Source organism: Perna viridis, chromosome 3 (assembly GCF_037379345.1).
Source record: "Perna viridis isolate PV_CMFRI_1.1 ecotype Kerala chromosome 3, ASM3737934v1, whole genome shotgun sequence".
NCBI lineage: Eukaryota > Metazoa > Mollusca > Bivalvia > Mytilida > Mytilidae > Perna > Perna viridis.
Window position 1 is genome coordinate 32827272 of NC_142447.1, and position 19331 is coordinate 32846602.

General features: G+C 32.6%; 1 protein-coding gene across 1 annotated transcript; it reads right to left on the reverse strand.

Moving 5' to 3' along the window:
- Positions 1–4046: 4046 nt before the first annotated feature.
- On the reverse strand, positions 4047–18801 carry LOC148621922 (zwei Ig domain protein zig-8-like). The gene is made up of 7 exons (XM_088576783.1): positions 18584–18801; positions 9823–9953; positions 9137–9353; positions 8903–8926; positions 8314–8634; positions 7983–8012; positions 4047–5807 (listed from the first exon to the last, which is right to left on the reverse strand). The coding sequence occupies exons 1-7, from the start codon at positions 18657–18659 to the stop codon at positions 5689–5691; spliced, it is 918 nt and encodes a 305-aa protein (XP_088432909.1). The 5' UTR covers positions 18660–18801; the 3' UTR covers positions 4047–5688.
- Positions 18802–19331: the final 530 nt, after the last annotated feature.

Consider the following 19331-nt stretch of genomic DNA (forward strand, 5'->3'; position numbering starts at 1 on the left):
ACACATCCCAGTTGCTCTGTAGGCAGAGCGCCGTAGCCCCCGGCTAGGGTTCTGAACACTATTTAGTCGCCTTTTACGACAAGCTTAGCGCTGCTGCAGGCCTATTCTTTTAACACCCGGACCTGCACGGGGCTTTATGTCGGGGGAATGCTATGTTTGAAATGCCTTTGTTTATGTGTATTCACAATTATATTCTGTTGTATCATTTTTGGGTTGATATTTTCTCGATATGTAAAATGCTCCTTTCCTTTACTAAATAGAATCCCATTCAAATATTCAACAGCATGAAACACACGGAAGAACTTCAATTTCATGCAAGTATATTGTTATAACAATCAACCATCCAAATAGCAATTTTATTCCAATTGTAACTTCGTTAATGTCTGTGAAAGTATCTTGAATTTTAAGCTGCGTTAGCTGTCATTTTTGTAAATTTTTGGTTCTGTTGAAATATATCTTAACTTTGAATTATTTCTACTAAGTAGCACTTTTCCTGTATAATTTCATTTGATATCCACAAATGAAATGCATTAAATACATGAAATAGGCGTCTATATATTTATTGTCTTGCAAGACAAAAAATCGACCTAAATAAATTCGTATGCATGTGACTTCTGGTGACCTTAATACGCGCATGTGCTGTAAGGCTAACCTCTTTAATAAAAAATCTGATTGCAAAATAAAAGTGGTTGTTCAATGGGTAGGAAGACCCACGGACATAAGCCATAAAAGAATAGAGTTCGAATAAAACACAAGGATTCATTTGAAATTTACGTATTGTGATATTATGTTGCTTAAATATGGCCATTATTTATTTGAAAACTAAGCAAGAAATAGATGAAATTAAATGAAAACAAGACACGTGCTTACATGTGTTTCCATTATTTGTATTTTATACCAAGGTTAAAGTATTTTTAACCCAAGTGAATGTCCTGTCGGAAATCTTCGGAAGTAATGGCGAAAATTAATTAGATCAGAGCTATCGATCTTCTCTGATTAAAAAAAAACCCGTTGTTTTCACAATATTCTGTAGGTATTATCGACATTTATTGCTTCAATTGCATTACTACAAACTTATTTCTTTCAATCAGCAAAATTCAGTAGAATCAAAACTGAACAAATTTGGCAGCTAATGCAGCTTTAAATTTTCCTTTCGAATAATGAAAATGGAACATTTCATTGACAATATGTTTTTGTCTGTTGGGGTTTAACGTCCGAGCAGCAATATTTCAGCTATATTCAGAACATGAAATGATGATGAAATGAAAAAGGGATGGGACACAAGGACAATGGGGTCGACAAATTTTGATTACCACTGGAAATAGGGACAGGTGGGTAGGGCCGGGCAATTTAGCCTCCTGTGGCGGAGCCCTATGGTTCCTACTCCGGGAGAATACCACAGTAGGGTTCTTTAACGTGGCATCTTTCCAAACACGGTAGACCACTATGGTTTGCGGTAAGGTTTTCCGTATTATAGTCTGACAACCCCAGCATGTAACACACCAGGGGTACCCCATTCCACGACATGGGGCACACATCCCAGTTGCTCTGTGGGCAGAGCGCCCTAACCCCCGGCTAGGGTTCTGAGCACTATCTAGTCGCCTTTTACGACAAGCTTAGCGCTGCTGCAGGCGTATTCTTTCAACACCCGGACCTGCACGGGGCAATACGTTATTGTGTACTTCTCTTATTTAAATTTATACACAAATAATCGTGCATGTTGTAATGTAAGCATGCTGAATAATTACCTTTGAAGAAGGCGGTGCTAGAAAATATTTTGTATTGTTTTGATGTCAGACCTAGAAATTCGATAAGTAAAACTATAAACACTAGAAAAGTCGGCACAAGTATTGGGTGAGAATGCTTTTACTGTGTTATCAAGTCTATCTTGGAAATCCTTAGTGAATATTACAATGCATAATTCATTTGCATGTATAGAAAACCTTATTGTTGTACTTGATGCAGCGTAAACATTTTTAATAGAGTACCATTTTTATTTAATGTAAACTTCATATGGAACGGTGGTGTTAAGTGCGATTCTATAGAACATTTCTCTTTAGATTGATAAATTTGATTAAGCATATAAAATTCTGCTATTAAATCGTCGTTTTAAATGCTTTAACATTTTCTTATTATGTGAACATTTGTCAGCACTTTTGACCTAACCAATACGTGTAAAATGCAGAAATAAAATAAGGCATGTATATGTATATAACACTATTAAAAGTTTTATAAACACATATAATAATTATGAATTTTAAGAATGTTCTCATTTGAAATCAGCTGTATGAAATGGAGCCTATTTCGTTATTACAACTGAATTCTTTTCAAATCTTTAAATGAAGAATACGAAATTCTTATATACGAAGGACTACTCTATTCTTCTATGGTGTATCCATCTACACCATGAAACTGATTTATTTGACATGAATGGTCATTGATGGCATCGTAACGAAGAGGCATTTTCAAGGGAACCAAGGCTATACCGGAAATCAAAATAATGTAATCCAGGGACAGAGACCAGACATGGAAAACAGACATGCACAAAAAAGAACCTAAAGAACTAAATTGATACATACAAAGTAACAAAAGCAAATGAGCAACTCGGACTCCACTAAAAACTGGGGCCCCGTGCAGGTCCAGGCGTTAAAAGAGTAGGCCTGCAGCAGCGCTAAGCTTGTCGTAAAAGGCGACTAAATAGTGCTTAGAACCCTAGTGGGGGTTAGGGCGCTCTGCCAACAGAGCAACTGGGATGTGTGCCCCAGGTGGTGGAATGGGGTACCCCTGGCGTGTTACATGCTGGAATTGTCATGCTATAATACGGAAAACCTGACCGAAAACCATAGTGGTGCAACGTGTTGGGAAAGATGCCACGTTCCTCGCACGTTAGAGAACCCTACTGTGGTATTCGTCCGGAGTTAGAACCATAGGGCTCCGCCACAGGATTCTATATTGCCCGACCCTACCTAGTGGCAATCAAAATTTGTCGACCCCATTGTCCTTGTGGCCCATCCCTTTTTCATTTCATTATCATCATCATGTAATGTTCATCGCCTGAATATAGCTGAAATTTTGCTGCTCGGGCGTTAAACCCTAACAATCAATCAATCAATCACTACTATAAGTGTACCTATATTAAATATAACAATCATTGCCACTCGACTGTGATGTTTGTGAGCTAAACTCACTATGTGTAACTTCAAATATATACTCATATGTTATTGTTGAGGTACAGTTTGGTTTAAATATTTCAAAAGCGTTGTGTGAAATATTTAAATGAAGATATTATATTTTTCATTTTGATTACGCTAAAATGTAAGATACGGATAATGAACAAAATGTTTTGTGCTATGTGTTTTCATATGCATAGTAATTGGAAGTACAAACAGCATTGATTATATAAAAAAAAATATCGATGACATGTTTCGAGTTTTATGACTGCATTCTGAATAAGTCCAAGTCTTGTTTGCTTAATTATTTAGCTAGATACTTATACAGATATCGATTAATATACATTCACCAAGAAGAAACATCCATACTATATCATAAAATCATCTTGTGAAATGTTGTTTATATATGGCATCTAATTTGACATTGTAGCTTTGACTTCCGCTATCATGAACTTGTAGACAAGCAAGACTAGAACCAGCAATGCTATAGTATCATTCGTAACGCACCAGTCTTCGAGTTTTCTTCATAATGATACTTTGTATGCTGTTCGTTTCTCTATGTTAAACACAATTCAACTTTCTTTAAATATTCTATGATTAATTTTCAACAGTCTTTATGCTAAATGTTTTGTCATGATCCTATTAAGTTCAATTTATGTAAAATACAATTTGATGTATCAACTCTCACAAAAATGTATTTACCGGGTATAATTCTTTTATAACACCATCTCTTTTATTAATTATGCGCTATTTGAGACCAAATTGCAAGGTTCATCGACATGAAAACTTCTACAAAGCCTAGTGACTTTTATGTAAAACAATAATTTGTTAACAAAAGTCATGTAACCATAGTAAACTAACAGGTTTATTCTGGTTAAACTTTATTGCTGTACCAACACAGTATAAATATACAATAGGAATGTAATCTTTATACCTCTTTCTGGAATAAATCTGTCTTAAATGATAATCAAACCTAGAAATAACAAAACAGGTTTTGATGAACAATTAAAAAAAAAACACGGATACATATTCATTTCAAATATAATCACATTATATTCTTCTTTCACATTATACAATTAAAATAATACACTGATGATTAAATCTGATGACATTTAAAGAATACATATATAGATAGGTATATATCTATTTATATATTTGGATAAGCCTGTTTAAAACAGCCCGAAGCTGTCTTAGAGTAAGAGTGGTATTATCTATTACAATGTTGTACTAAGGCATTGTATTAAGGATAAACAAATAACAACATAATTTTCCTATAGTCACATAATACTGCAAAACAGTTACAGGGAACGACCACCTCTGCATCAAGTTAGACTTTCATTAAAAAATCAGACCCATTTAAACAAAAATGAATAACCTCTAATGCAAAATGCGCTTTTGTAAAATGTACAGGGCTATACAAAATTCGACATCTTTGAAATATATGCGGATAACTATTTTGCCGAACTCATATATCTGAAGGAAGATCATAAGCAGACTTTATTGATTTTTACCGATAGCTTCCGATTAGCTCATGACGTCACTAATTCGATTTGGTACTAATGCATGTACTGCGTATTAATATGTAAACAAAGACATTTGGTAAGTATTCTACGATCCGGTTATTCTGATCACCAAAACATGCTGTCATGTCAACTTTACGATTGCATAAGTGATAACAAGGAAATATTTAAAAAGTTTTTTTATCGGCAGCACGAACACTCTTCGGAAGTAGGCATTATATTTTTCTCAGACATACTAGTCTTCTAGATGTAAATCCCGCTGTTTGTCGATCTTGTCTGACATTTGCTTACACGTTGTGCCTTAATCTCTTTTTTTGGTATATTTTGGGTTAAAATTATAGGGGAGAAGTCCCAAATTTGCACTTCCTTCTGACATCGTAATCAATTACCTAATTACTTTCGCTTTCCAAACCGACGTCATGGCTCAAGCGATCATGATGGCCTCCACGCGCTAGAAATTCAAGTTCCCTTATTATAAATAGCGATTAATTAGTTGAGAAAAAAAAAAGGAATTGCTTTTTAAAAATCTAATTCATGAACATTTAACAGATTTGTTTGACTTGCACAATAACATAGTTTTTTTTCTTTACGAAAAGAACAGTGATAAGTACAATTTGAAGAGATATCAATATGGGACGAATAAAACAGTTAACACCATACGTTTCACAGTATTAATGTTTTTACTTAAGATGAAATGTAATATTTGAATGATTCAATGTAAATATGCAATAGTATTTGTACAAACAAAGAACTTTCGTGAAGATCGATATGAATTGATCAAAAAGCCCAGCAGCCATAACAGTAGTTCAATATCCTCTCATGAACCTTTGGTTTACATTAAAATGTTACATATCACCAAACTCAGAAAAGGTAAAGTTTGACGGCTACTGAACCAACTAATGTTGTATTGTTGCACTAACATCTATGCCAGAAATCGCTACCATTTCTCATTCATTTATTTGTAAGGCACATCAAACGTTTGTACAACTTGCACAATGTCACCTTATAATCAATGAAACTAATGTCATAATTGAAAAAATGGGTAAACTGAATTGTTTTTTTAAGCCCATGTTTCTCTTGGGATAATCTTGTTCCTGAACTACTGTAAGACTACCATCTGAAAAATAATAAATGAATAAAGAATTGAATTCAATATTTTTATTTTTGCACAATGATTAGAAGAAATAAAATTTTATGAGTGAAGGTTATTCGAATGAAAATAATAAAATGTAGTATTATTTCAGCAAATTATGAATGAATAAGTATCGACACAAAAAACCGAAGAAGCAAATTAGAAGGACAATTCATTCAGAGAACAGTTATATTTTATTTTGTATGGTAGTCTTATCACTGACTTTTAACACACAAATTCAGTTTAATATACGGACTTAGTCCAAGGAAACTTGGCATTAAATCGTATGAAAAATGTTCTAATAGAAACTTCAAATTCCTCAACCTTGCTTACCCTACCGGTGCACCTGGTCCATGCTCCCAGATTTTAGTCGAGTCCGAGTTACTCATTTTCTTTTGTTACTTTGTATGTATGATTTTAGTTACTTTATGTTCTTTGTTGTGTATGTCTGTTTTCCATGTCTGGTCTTTGTCCCTGTAATACATTCTTTTGATTACCGCTATAACCTTGGTTCCCTTGATTACTCTTACAGTCCATACATTGGACAACAAATATAACTTTACATACTGTTGTTGTCATATTTAACAGATTTTGCTTCTAAAATTTGAAAGAAATGAAATAATTATCGTGAACGGAATCATACTTATATTGCTTATATTGTAGCAAATCTTCTATTTAGAGTAAATTTGGTAGTCGATTTTTATAGGATAACCACGTCGTTTATTTCTTTGTTGTTTATACAAGCAGCTTCCCTATTTCCGTTCTAAAAAGTTTTCCATCAATGTTAAAGTCTCTCTTCGAATATAGATAAAATGCAGAAATTGTATATCTGCATGTTCAGGAGTAATATAGATGGAATTTGAATACCAGTACAATATAGTTTTTACTTATACACTAGTTTGTTAATGTATCAAGTGTTATTTTGCATGCTATAACGCTAATGAAATAGTATTAACTCATCATGGCTAGTCTTTGGAAAGTATTGGAAAGAGAAGAAAACGTTGAGCGTACTACATTTCTAACTTAATAGATACTGCTTATTTTGTAATAAGCTGTATATGTAGTGTCTAACCAGAAATATACAAACAAATTAAAATGAAAAATGATCAATCTAGATATGAGGGACAAATCCATGTTAGAACACAAAAATGATAAAATGTCGCAAAAATTAAAATACAAGAAGTAGCGACAGAATACGATAAATCTAAACCCAAACTACACCCGATTAAAACTCGGGTGTTCCGGGGTAGATTGAAAAATTCCTGTTTTTCGCAACACAACAATAGCAATGCACCTAATTAAAAGCCTAGACCGGTGACGTATAAAATAAGTTTGTTTGTTGGGGTTTAACGGCCGATCAGCAATATTTCAGCTATATTCAGACGATGAACATGAAATTGATGATAAAATGAACATGAAATGATGATGAAATGAAAAAAGGATGGGACACAAGGACAATGGGGTCAACAAATTTTGATTGCCACTGGAAATAGGGAGACATGGGTAGAGTCGGGCAATTTAAACTCCTGTGGTGGAGCCCTATGGTTCCTACTCCGGGAGAATACCACAGTAGGGTTCTTTAACGTGCGAGGAACGTGGCATCTTTCCCAACACGGTGCACCACTATGGTTTGCGGTCAGGTTTTCCATATTATAGCCTGACAACCCCAGCATGTAACACGCCAGGGGTGCCCCATTCCACCGCCTGGGGCACACATCACAGTTGCTCTGTGGGCAGAGCGCCCTAGCCCCCGGCTTAGGTTCTGAGCACTATTTAGTCGCCTTTTACGACAAGCTTAGCGCTGCTGCAGGCCTATTCTTTTAACACCCTGCTATGGTATTCGATAGGAGTAGAAACCTTTGCGCTCCGCCAAATTGCCCGACCCTACCCACCTTTCCCTATTTCCAGTGGCAATCAAAATTTGTCGACCCCATTGTCCTGTGTCCCATCCCTTTTTCATTTCATCATCATTTCATCATCAATTTCATGTTCATCGTCTGAATATAGCTGAAATATTGCTGCTCGGACGTGAAACCCCAATAAACAAACAAACAAATATATTCAATACATGTAATTTAGTAGTACTAATTGTGTGTATCTTTGCGCATTGATTCGACCCATATCATCTGGTTTTGTCAACAATTTATTAATTGAACTTACCATTTCGTTTCTTTACATGATCTTTCTCAGCTGAAAATAAAAAAAAATAGTCAGATATTTTTTGTATTGATAATTGAGTTCTGAAGTTCTGGGTAGAAATTTTAAATTACATCTGTCATTCAAACAGTGTGTAGAACAGAGTCTAAAATATGATGCCATGAAAAGTGTAAATATATATTTAATATATGGAGTATATGATAATGTTATTCTAATCAGGATATTCAAAATTGTCAATTTACCTTGCATTATATGGTCCATTTTAATATTTAATTAAGCGGTCTTTAAAGAAAAACGCTTTTGCCTTTAGAAAGATTTCCTAAAATGTACTAACCATTTAGGATATGTACTATGATACTGGTAGTTTCAACACCAGTATCTGTCCAAGGGGTCATACTGCGGCACACATACACACCAGCATCTTCTGTTTTAGCATGCTCAATAGTTAGTTGGCTTATTAACGATAGCCCTGGTACTTCTGGTATCCTGTTATATATTAATGTTCTATTCTGCCACTGCGCTTTTCGTTCCTCAATTAAAATGCCATTGTGAAACCAATCGATCGATTCCGGTGCACGCATAGTACCAGTTGCATTGCAAGTTAAATTTAATCGTTGTTTTGGACTAAGATATACAGAACCATCCAAAGAAATTGCTGTGAAAATACAGATGGGTATTATTTTTTTAACGTCCATGCTATTTTAAAATTAATAGAAAGTTTATATAAAACAGCTTTCAACGTCGTTTTATAAGGCTGAATTTAAGTTGTTGTATTCATATATTGTGTCCAAACAAATGCATTTTGTTTAGAGCGATTTTTTTTTTCTGTTTTACATCATATGCATTATACAGTATATAAATATCAACATACTAAATTTATGTCACTACCGGTTGCTACTAACTAGAGTACTAACTGTACTTACATGGTGTTGGTACTGGAGGCTCCTCTACAAATCCAACAAGAGAGGATAAATATGTTTCATAATTGTGATAACAAATAAATTTATATCGTATGTAAGTGAAATTATATAACTAATGATACTATATCTTATAGAATGTGCCATAAACGACACATTTACACGTGTTACTACTAATTCATTAACGTTTCTGAAGAATTTATGACAATGTTTAGTCTGTTTAATCTATGGAGTACCTACTAAGAACAGTTAATGTAACATGATGAAGTTTTGCTTCTGTTCCTATTAACTGACACTCATACGTTCCTGCGTGGGACGGTTTAGTTCTCTTTATAACCAGATCGATGTGGGTAACATGGCCTATCTGTTGGTAATCTATACTCATTTCTTCGTTTGGTGCATACATCATTTTACCGACTGATAATGGGAAATCGTCTGTAACCTTTCGCCACGCAACCTATGAAAATATGTCGAAACTACATTAAATTGGAGAAACTGCTTATCCAGCATTCACTGTATACAATAAAACTGACACTTCTATAGCCTTCTTTTGTATTATATCACCATCGAAAATTGAAAATCTAACAATTGTATGCGACGTTCATGATATATCTGAAAAAAATACGATTTCAAATGATTAAAGGTCTTTGAAACACAATTACACTCATTGTTGTAACGACCAAAACTTTTGATAAAAATATAAGATAAGTTATAAAACTGGTATATTTGTATTTTGCTGCTTGCAGTTCCTTTGTTTTTGAGTGATTGCTTGTCGTGTCACTTGCTTTAACTTATACTAATGATTGGTGTTTGTATATATGACAATACCTATGATCGATCAAATTAGGTTTGTGAATAAATAGTTGAATTGCCATTTTGGGGGGGGATTTTTTTTAAAAAGGTAAACAATACGTTTATCATCTTACAGCCCTGGGTCCAAGATTCTCAACTGAACACTCCAGAATAGTTGTATAACCTCGATAAACAGTAACAAACTTGTTGCTTGAGATGGTTAGTGTTGTCCTATATTTTCGGCGATGATGTAATTGTCCAGTAGCTATAATAAATAGAGATACTTAGAGTTTCATTCTAAACCAATACTTTTTTTTTTACTTTTTGTAGTCACTTCGTTTTGGTTATTTCGCATCCACTATCATTTAAAAAATACACAATACTGTCCTTATTACTTACATACAACTGGAATGTTTGAGTCATACTTAAGTATACATTGTTTTGAAATGTTCGTGCTATTATGATAGTCAATTTTAACACCAAAATCACAACTGATTCAAAATGTCGCACATATCAAAATACTAGAAGTAACGACAGACAACGATCAATCTAAACCCAAATAATACCCTATTAAAACTCGTTTGTTCCGTGGGCAGATTAAAAAATCATGTTTCTTGCAACACTACAATAGCCGTGCACCTGGTTGAAAGCCTAGACCGGTGACATATGAAATAAAGGTCGTTTTGCATATTGAAAACGGAAATTCCGTATTTGACAATCAATATATGTTAACAACCACTCAGAGCTCAAACTGACGAGCTTAATTTACTATATGTGTGATATATAATCAATGCGTGTGACTTAGTAGTACAAATTATGTGTATTTTTGCACATGGAAGTGGACCTATATCATCTGGTTTTGTCATCAGTTTATTCACTTTAAGTACAAAATTACACTTTTGTTTCTTTACATGATCTTTCTCAGCTGAAAATAAAAAATGGTCACATAACTTTTGTACTGATAATTCGGTTCTGCATTTTTCTGTAGCAACTTTAAATTACATCTTTTATTCAAACGGTGTGAAGAAGGGAGTTTAAAATATGATGCCATGGAAAGTATGTCTTTATTTAATATATGGTGTATATAATAATGTTATTTTAATCAGGATATTCAAAATTGTCAATTTACTTTGCATCATATGGTTGTTTGCTTGTTTAGTTAAGCAGTCGTTACAAAAACCGCTTTTCCCTTTAGCAAGGTTTCCTAAAATGAACTAACAATTTAGGATATGTACTGTGATACAAGTAGTTCCGACAACACTTTCTGTCGAAGGGGTCATACTGCGGCACACACATACACTGGCATATTCTGTATTATCACGTTCATTACTTAGTTGGCTTCTTAACAGCCGTTGTGTGAATATAGCTGAAATATTGCTGCTCGGACGTTAAACCCCAACAAACAAACAAACAAATTAACAGCCGCCCTGGTACTTTTGGTATCATGTTGAACATTACTGTTCTATTCTGCCACTGCGGTTTTTGTTACTCAATTAAAATGCCATTGTGAAACCATTTGATATATTCTACAGCACGCATAGTACTAGTTGCATTGCAATTCAAATTTAATAACTGTTTTGAAGCAAGATATATATAACCATCCAAATAAATCGATGTAAAAATATAGATGTGTATTCTCTTTTTCCATGCTATTTTAAAATTAATAAAAACTCTGAAAGTTAGAGAGTTAAAATAAAAGAGATTTGAAGTTTGTTTTTAAAGGCTGAATTTAAGCTCGATGTATTCATATATTCTGTTCGTACTATCATTATTGTCAATTTTTTGTATAATGATGTTAAATTACATATGATAGCGCACATAGTTTGTTTCAATAATTAAATATGAAAACGTAAGCATTGAGGGAGCGATCCTTACAATTCTTTTTTTTTTATAATTGTTAATCAGTTTTAGTAGAGCTCAGTATTGAAATAATTGTATAAACCAATTATCGAAATGTTCACACGAGGCTTTGTTGGTTTTGTCATTGCAGGATGCTTCAAAAATTAAATGTGACATTTTCTAGAAAATCGAAATTAACAAAGGCATTTTCCTTTGTTTAAAATATATGTAACATTAGATATCAAAACAAAACTATCATGCGCGTGTTTAACAGGAAAACAATTGTTTTATTTATGCCCGCTTTCTCAGAGCACCAATTAGTGAACAATTGGCTCTGAAACTACACATCAAATAAAGCACGGCCCATCATTGTTTTATTATTGATTGATATCACTATTGCTGATTTGAGATCTATATGTTTAATTAATATAATTTATTTGTGACGATTTTTTCTTTATTCCCACAGAGGTTGAATACAAGAACAAAAGTAACCTTTTAATACCATGGTAATAGCGAGCCTAAAGCTATGTGTCTTCAACCTACTAGTATATTTATAATGTTTGACTAATGAAATTATGTAGTAGGAAAATCATACTCATGTTGGTAAAAAGAAATAAAGAAAAACTTATATCATATACCCTACCGGTGCACCTGGTCCATGCTCCTAGTTTTTAGTCGAGTCCGAGTTGCTCATTTACTTTTGTTACTTTGTATGTATGATTTTAGTTACTTTATGTTCTTTGTTGTGTATGTCTGTTTTCCATGTCTGGTCTTTGTCCCTGGAATACATTCTTTTGATTACCGCTATAACCTTAATTCCCTTGATTACTCTTGTATATCTTATAATTATATTAAACCATCGTCAATTGTAATTCATGTAGAATATTTCAATAAGCACATGATGGTATGTTTACAGCCGTAGACACTACATATTTTCTTTGCGAGTGCTTTTGTATATAAACGTTTGTTTATAATAATCACTGTGTCATAATTCTATGTGTTAAATCACTGTGTCTATATTTCAGGTGTTTTTTTTACAAGATCAAAACTAATACTAGTAATTTTAAGAAAAAGCAGACCATTTTTAGTATGACGTACTAAAGAAGAAAAAAAAGTCACGCGTGTAGCTACCATGATGGGTTATTGGAAAGGCACGTATTGTATTTTTTTCAATAATCGCTTTATTTGACAAATTGGCAGGGCAAAACCATCCGCTTGTCCTCATTTTGTTACATTATTAAATGGAATTTAAAAGCAAAGAATAAATATATCAACTTATGGTAGTTTGTGTAAACGGCCATTATATTTAATAGCATGCTTGGAAGAAAATTTTAAAAACGCTGTTGGTTTCGACAACCTAAATGATTTTTGCTATATGAAAGGACTCAAACAGAAAAAGATGGTCAGTATAATATATCAGTTGTCTACCCAAGAGATCATAGATCATAGATCTTGAAAATTAAAATATACTTAACGGTCCCCATGAATGACAAAGTAGATTGTCACAATATATTTTGTTTTAGAAAAATTTAAAAAATCCGAATACGTTCAATTGTTTAAAACCTAATCTCGTTTTCCGTAACTTCCTCATCAAATATGCAGTAGTCCTTATTCTTCCGTTTCAACAGTAAGCTCAATAAAACCGTACTAACAGGAAGATGTCAATTAGATTTATATTGAATTACTTCCCTCGACATAATTCTTACGCTTCATGTAATGAAATCAATGGATACTAACAACTCTAATCTGAGATACGCCATCAGTAACTAGCGATGAATTATTAAATACAAAGTCAGGACATTTACATTCCATCCTGAAGACGAATAATCTCTTCTAGTACCACAATATTTGTCATTTTTAATGCACCATATTAAGCTTTTAGCTAACGTCAAGATTTATTTTGGAATAGGTATTTAATATGCTAACCTAATACGGAATTAATTCATTAATGATTGATATTAGATTACAGTGTCGTCCAGCAGTTGTTAAATTCATTCCTGTCCAAAACGAAATGTTATGGTAAAACAGGCCATTACTATAGATCTACTATAAAATAAATGACACATCAAAAGGATCATTGAATCTTGATAACAAATTTGTTTTAGGAGAGACCGAAATTGTGCACTTGAATTCCACAATTCAAGAAAAAAAAAGCAATTGTCAATTGAATATTCAATATTCTGAATGAGAAAACGGACTTAAATTAAGAAATTCTTCTAGGGAGAAAACGTAAATGACCCATAAACGGATTCCTTTATAATGCTTACATAACAGTACACACTTTTGTAAGTTTATTTTTTTTTAAATAAAGAGATTTTATTCCATCAGCTTTGAATTACACTAAAAACTGGGAGCATGGACCAGGTGGACCGGTAGGGTAAGCGTTCTCTGCTTTTATAGAAACGAAACACCCGCCGAGTTGCTCATAAAAAGTCAAGTCCAGGTTAGACAAAAGAGGAAAGGAAAACTATGACACGTTGAACAAATCAGCTTTCATGGTGCAAATGGATACACCATAACGATTTACGAATTCACGATGACGACCACAAAACGTCTGCAGTGATGACTTCAATTTTGTAGCAATATAACCCTGTTCTAGGAGCCTAATAATAAGAAGTCTAGCGCGAGACAAAACGTCTGCGTAGAAACGGCAAGCTCTGGCATAACGTATTAGTTGTGATATGAAAACTCCATACGCAGGTGCTGAAGGGATGTTGCCACAGATGAAAGGAAAATTGACAATTCAGAATGAAAAGTCATAATATAAATATATAACTGCTTTCGTTCGACTTTTGAAAATATCATAGAAATTGCATTTGTAATTCTTTACTAGGTTTTTTTTTGTAAATTCGAAACTTGTGTAGTAAAAAAAAACAGTAGATAATACAATAAACAATTCATTTTCAATCATTTCAATTGTCTATTGCTTTTTAAAGATAGTGATTTCCATCCATTTTACACTAGTTCAATTTAAGTTCTAGTGACAACTTATATAACTTATACAATTCATCACGCATATTAGAACGAAAAGCCCATTTCATTATGTACTATATTCCTGTTTAAAATAAAATGTTTTTTTTTCACAGGTTCCTCTAAACATCTACATCAGACATGTTATATTTTTTATCCTTGCATACCTATTAAATAAATCGTTCTTATTCTAAATATAATAGGCAATGTAACTTGACATAATGATAAACACGTGTGGTAATTAAAACGAAATGGTGTTAACCGTATAACAACTAAGAGAACGTGCGTCATTTAGTCAAATACTGACAAAGAGTAATGGTATAGACTTTGTAACTATATGTATATCTTTATTGCATGACTATGAATCAAGAAGATCTAATTAAACAAAGGTTTGTACACTTAGGACAAAACAGGAGACGTGTTAGTGTGATTAGTATAACTCTTGTCAGTTTTTACAAAATGAACTGTCACAATGGTCTACCAATTACATTTTATCATCCCACCAGCAGTCTGAATCAAAATAACATCATTATTATTCAGAGTAAGTCATTTTGCAAGAAGACTTTTTAAAAATTGATTTGGCGAAATTGAATTTAAAACAGGGTCTTTTTTTTCGGTATTGCTTCTATTAAATTGCTTTTTTGTTCTTTTAAAAATTAAGTTACAAAATGGCGAAAGACCTTCAATCAGTTCTGTAGCCTGCACCATTGAAATGCAAGTGTGCATTGAAATATAATAATAGTATGATCGTTTTTACTTACAACAGTATCAGAGTGACTGTCTAAACGTTTCGATCTTTGTCAATAGCCAGATTGGGTATGGATTGATATCGATTTGCTGTATGCTATATGCATTATGGTTTAAAATATTTTGAATACGAATTATACTATCAGAATGTAGTCCGTTGCACATTCATGTTTGTTTTTGCACTATTCTGTTTTGTTCCATGTTAAATGCTAAATGAAACAGTCACTGAATTTTGGTTGTTTTATATTGATGTATACCATAATCGCATAAAGATTGATTTCCACCTTGCATTAAAATTATGGCATCTTTCCCAACACGGTGCACCACTACGGTTTGCGGTCAGGATTTCCATATTATAGCAAGACAACCTCAGTATGCAACACGCCAGCGTACCCCATTCCACCACCTGGGGCACAAAACCCAGTTGTTCTGTGGGCAGAGCGCCCTAGTCCACCGCTGGGGTTCTGAGCACTATTTAGTCGCCTTTTACGACAAGCTTAGCGCTGCTTCAGGCCTTTTTTGACACCTGGACCTACACGGGGCTAAAATAATTTTAATGCAAGGCGGAAAGCAATCTATATCCCTTGCATTAAAATTATTTTAGCCCCGTGCAGGTCCGAGTGTCAAAAGAAAAAAAAAAGAAATATTGCTGCTCGGGTGTTTAACCCCAACAAACAAACATAAAATTATTTTAGGCTAACGACTGTATTGATGATGCGTTTTCTTGTTTGTAAAACTCGACCATACAGAAATGCTGGAGTTTTTGGAACATCCGCTCTGCGAAACACTTGATATTATCTAAACTAAGATGGTCTCATTGTATTCGAGCAACAAAAATCATGTCTATTTATATACTTTAACTACAGCAACTATCATTGCTCACATTATTTAAAAAAAAAACTGATACTTTAGGTTGCATCTTTGCAAGTATTTTAAGTGATTTCAGTGAAATTCAAAAATTGAAGATAAAACTGTTTAAATTGTGAATTTCTTTAACAGAAATATAAATGAGTTTTCAGACAAGTCAACAGGAATATAATTACTTCCCATATCTTATTATTACTGTTTCGATTCCTTTAGGCTAAGTCAAGAAATGAAAACTACAATTACTGTAATTGAAACCTTTCAGTTTTCTCCGCAATTAGTAACGTGAAATCAATTAATTTTAGTTGTGAAAAAAGCATTTTCTTGAGTATGAGAACATCAATGGCAAAACGTGTTTTTCAATATGGTGGATGCCATTCTGACAACGTATATCCTTTTACGTGAACATAACAATTTTAAAAGCAGACTTAGTATAGAAATAGTTTCTTTATTATATATACAATTGAAACAGAATAAACATAAACTAGTACTGCAAACAATGTGAAATTGCATATACAGCACTTCCTAAAACTGCAATTCATTATGATTTGGTTAATACTTAACTGTATCATTTTAGGAGTGGTCAGTATTTGATATATATATATAAAATAAATGGAATTTTTACAGACACACTCTATAGAAAAGATCTTTAAAATTTAACTATTTTAGATAATGAAATAAATAAATAAGGCATATGGCATTCACCTACTAAAGAAAAGCTTCCATTCCAAAAGTCATAAAGCATACATTCGTACTTAATTCTCTTTTCTATACTATCTGCCAATTCCTATATTTTCAATTGTGTGAAATATAAACAAGATGTGAAAGAAGATATATTGAATATAACTAATATTGCTGTTATTTTCTGACATAGCGTGTAATTGATTTCCACATTTAGAATGAAATATAAAAATTGAATTACTCTAAAACTGTACAATGTTGCTTGAGAATATTTGCAAGTATTTAATTTTTCTTTTTTACTTGCGTCATTGCTGTATTAATGTGAAAAAATATTTTCCGCTGCGCGTAAGTGGATGGTGTACATTTTAATTCTTTCATTTTTCCTCTTGGTTTGTTATTCCAGGATTTTTTTTTAGAAAATTAGACTGAAATATCACCGAAAAAAGAAATTAAAATGTTGAACGATTGATGCTATAGAAAACGTTAACTGCATTACTGTATAGATGAGTAACAGTGGATATATATAATGGACGTAAGTCCGTAAGATACATAGACTGTTATTGCTTGTACAGTGTCCATTAATAGTTGAACGTTCCATTGATCACAGACGAAGAGATTCAAGCGTAAAATGTGCAAGTCATTTCGATGAGTTTCATGATACCTGAATGCTAGCAGTCCACATTAAAATAACGTATGGGAATATAGATGCATTAGCCACATCGTGAATATAAATTGAAATATCATACAAGAGTATGAGGACTTGCCGTCAGTTAAATTAAAAAATATTGTAGTGGACTGGCTGGTTGATTTAAAAGATCAGTAAAATAATTTTTACAGGTTTTTTACCAATCAATAAAAAATCAGACAATGCCAAAGATACAAGTGGTTCAAAGTACCGAAAAACCCATCGAATAAACAATGGTCTTCCACAAATTTACGTTACTGTACATATCTATATGTTGAATAAAAAATTTCTTTTTTCCCCACTTACATTAACCAATTTAAGAACAATAACTTTTGCACTTTGCAAACTGTCATTTTCATGTACAATCTTCATATTTATTTTTTATCTCAAAAGTTCAACAACCGAATAACAAACTAAGACTTCTTATGTGGTCTGAAATTGTTCCTGAACTAGAAATAAAAGTTTTTGACATGAATTAATCACCTCTTGTTTGATATTTATAAAGACTGTTACGTGTACTTAGATTAAAACAATGCAACTTACAATTTTAATGAAACAGTGTGTGCAATTCTTCATTGATTGTGGTTGAAAACACTATTTGAGTAATACTTAGAATTCCGTTAAATTGAAATATCAAATTTTAACAAGCACAGATGTCAAAGAGTAATTCATAACTTATATTTATTGCGTAACCATTGCTTTGTATTTTTTTATTTTATTCATATTTCATTCTAATTGTACTTATGTTTTTTCTACTCGTCAATAAATATTGTAAATGTTGCTGGATAAACATCCGGTACGATGTCCGGTATTCATTTGATTCTATACAATTTCTTTCATACTAATTTAACTGACGGCAAGTCTTCATACTCTTGTATGATATTTCAATTTATATTCACGATGTGGCTAATGCATCTATATTCCAATACGCTATTTTATTGTGGATTGCTAGCATTCATAACTTTCATAACTAATTTTTTCAATCACTATTTCAAAGTTCTTTGACAAAATAAGTTTACTTGATTTGTTAAAAACTAAAAGCAGGTACGATGTCAACTAACAGTTAAACAGAACCAAAACTCAACTGTGTTTTCTATAAAATCTCTTACCTGTAATAAAACTTAGCAGTACATATAACAATCCAAATGTATAAACAATTTTCCGAAGAACCAAAGTAATTTCCATGTTAATAAATCCATTGAGTATAATAAAATTTGAGTATAAAATTCATTGATATTACGTAGACTTAACGTAAAAATGTTTGTGCCATAATGATCTTCGGATCATAACTCTAATACCATTGACTTATGTCAACGATACCAGTGAACGTCTTTATATTCTGTTGGTTATTGATTGATTTCATCCCATTGCTTTGTCAATGCAGTTTTAGCAAATGTAACGATTAATTAATATTTTAATGGACAATTATCTTTTTCAATAATTACATAGTTGTAGATCTGAAAGATAAAAAAAAGGATCGGTCTAAGACATCGTGACTGAAGTGGTTTACAGAAGAATTCCCTATAAATTATTGAAAATCGTATAAAAAGATCAATTACTTTCTTTTCAGTTTAAAACTTTCAATTTTTTTGGCCTTACTTAATAAAATGGTTTTGTTGTTGTTGTTTTTTTACATTGCTTCAATAAAAGAATTCTAAAATGAATCATAAAAAAATATTCCAATAAAATCGGCATGCCCACAATACATTCCGAAATGTCAGTTCCTTCATAAAGTAAGAAATGATTTTAACACTTAGGTCATACAGATTACCATATATGATAAGAAGCTAGCTACATAGAGTTTTGTGTGGAATGGCTAAATAAGGATGGCTAAATGTGGAATATATTTAACATTGA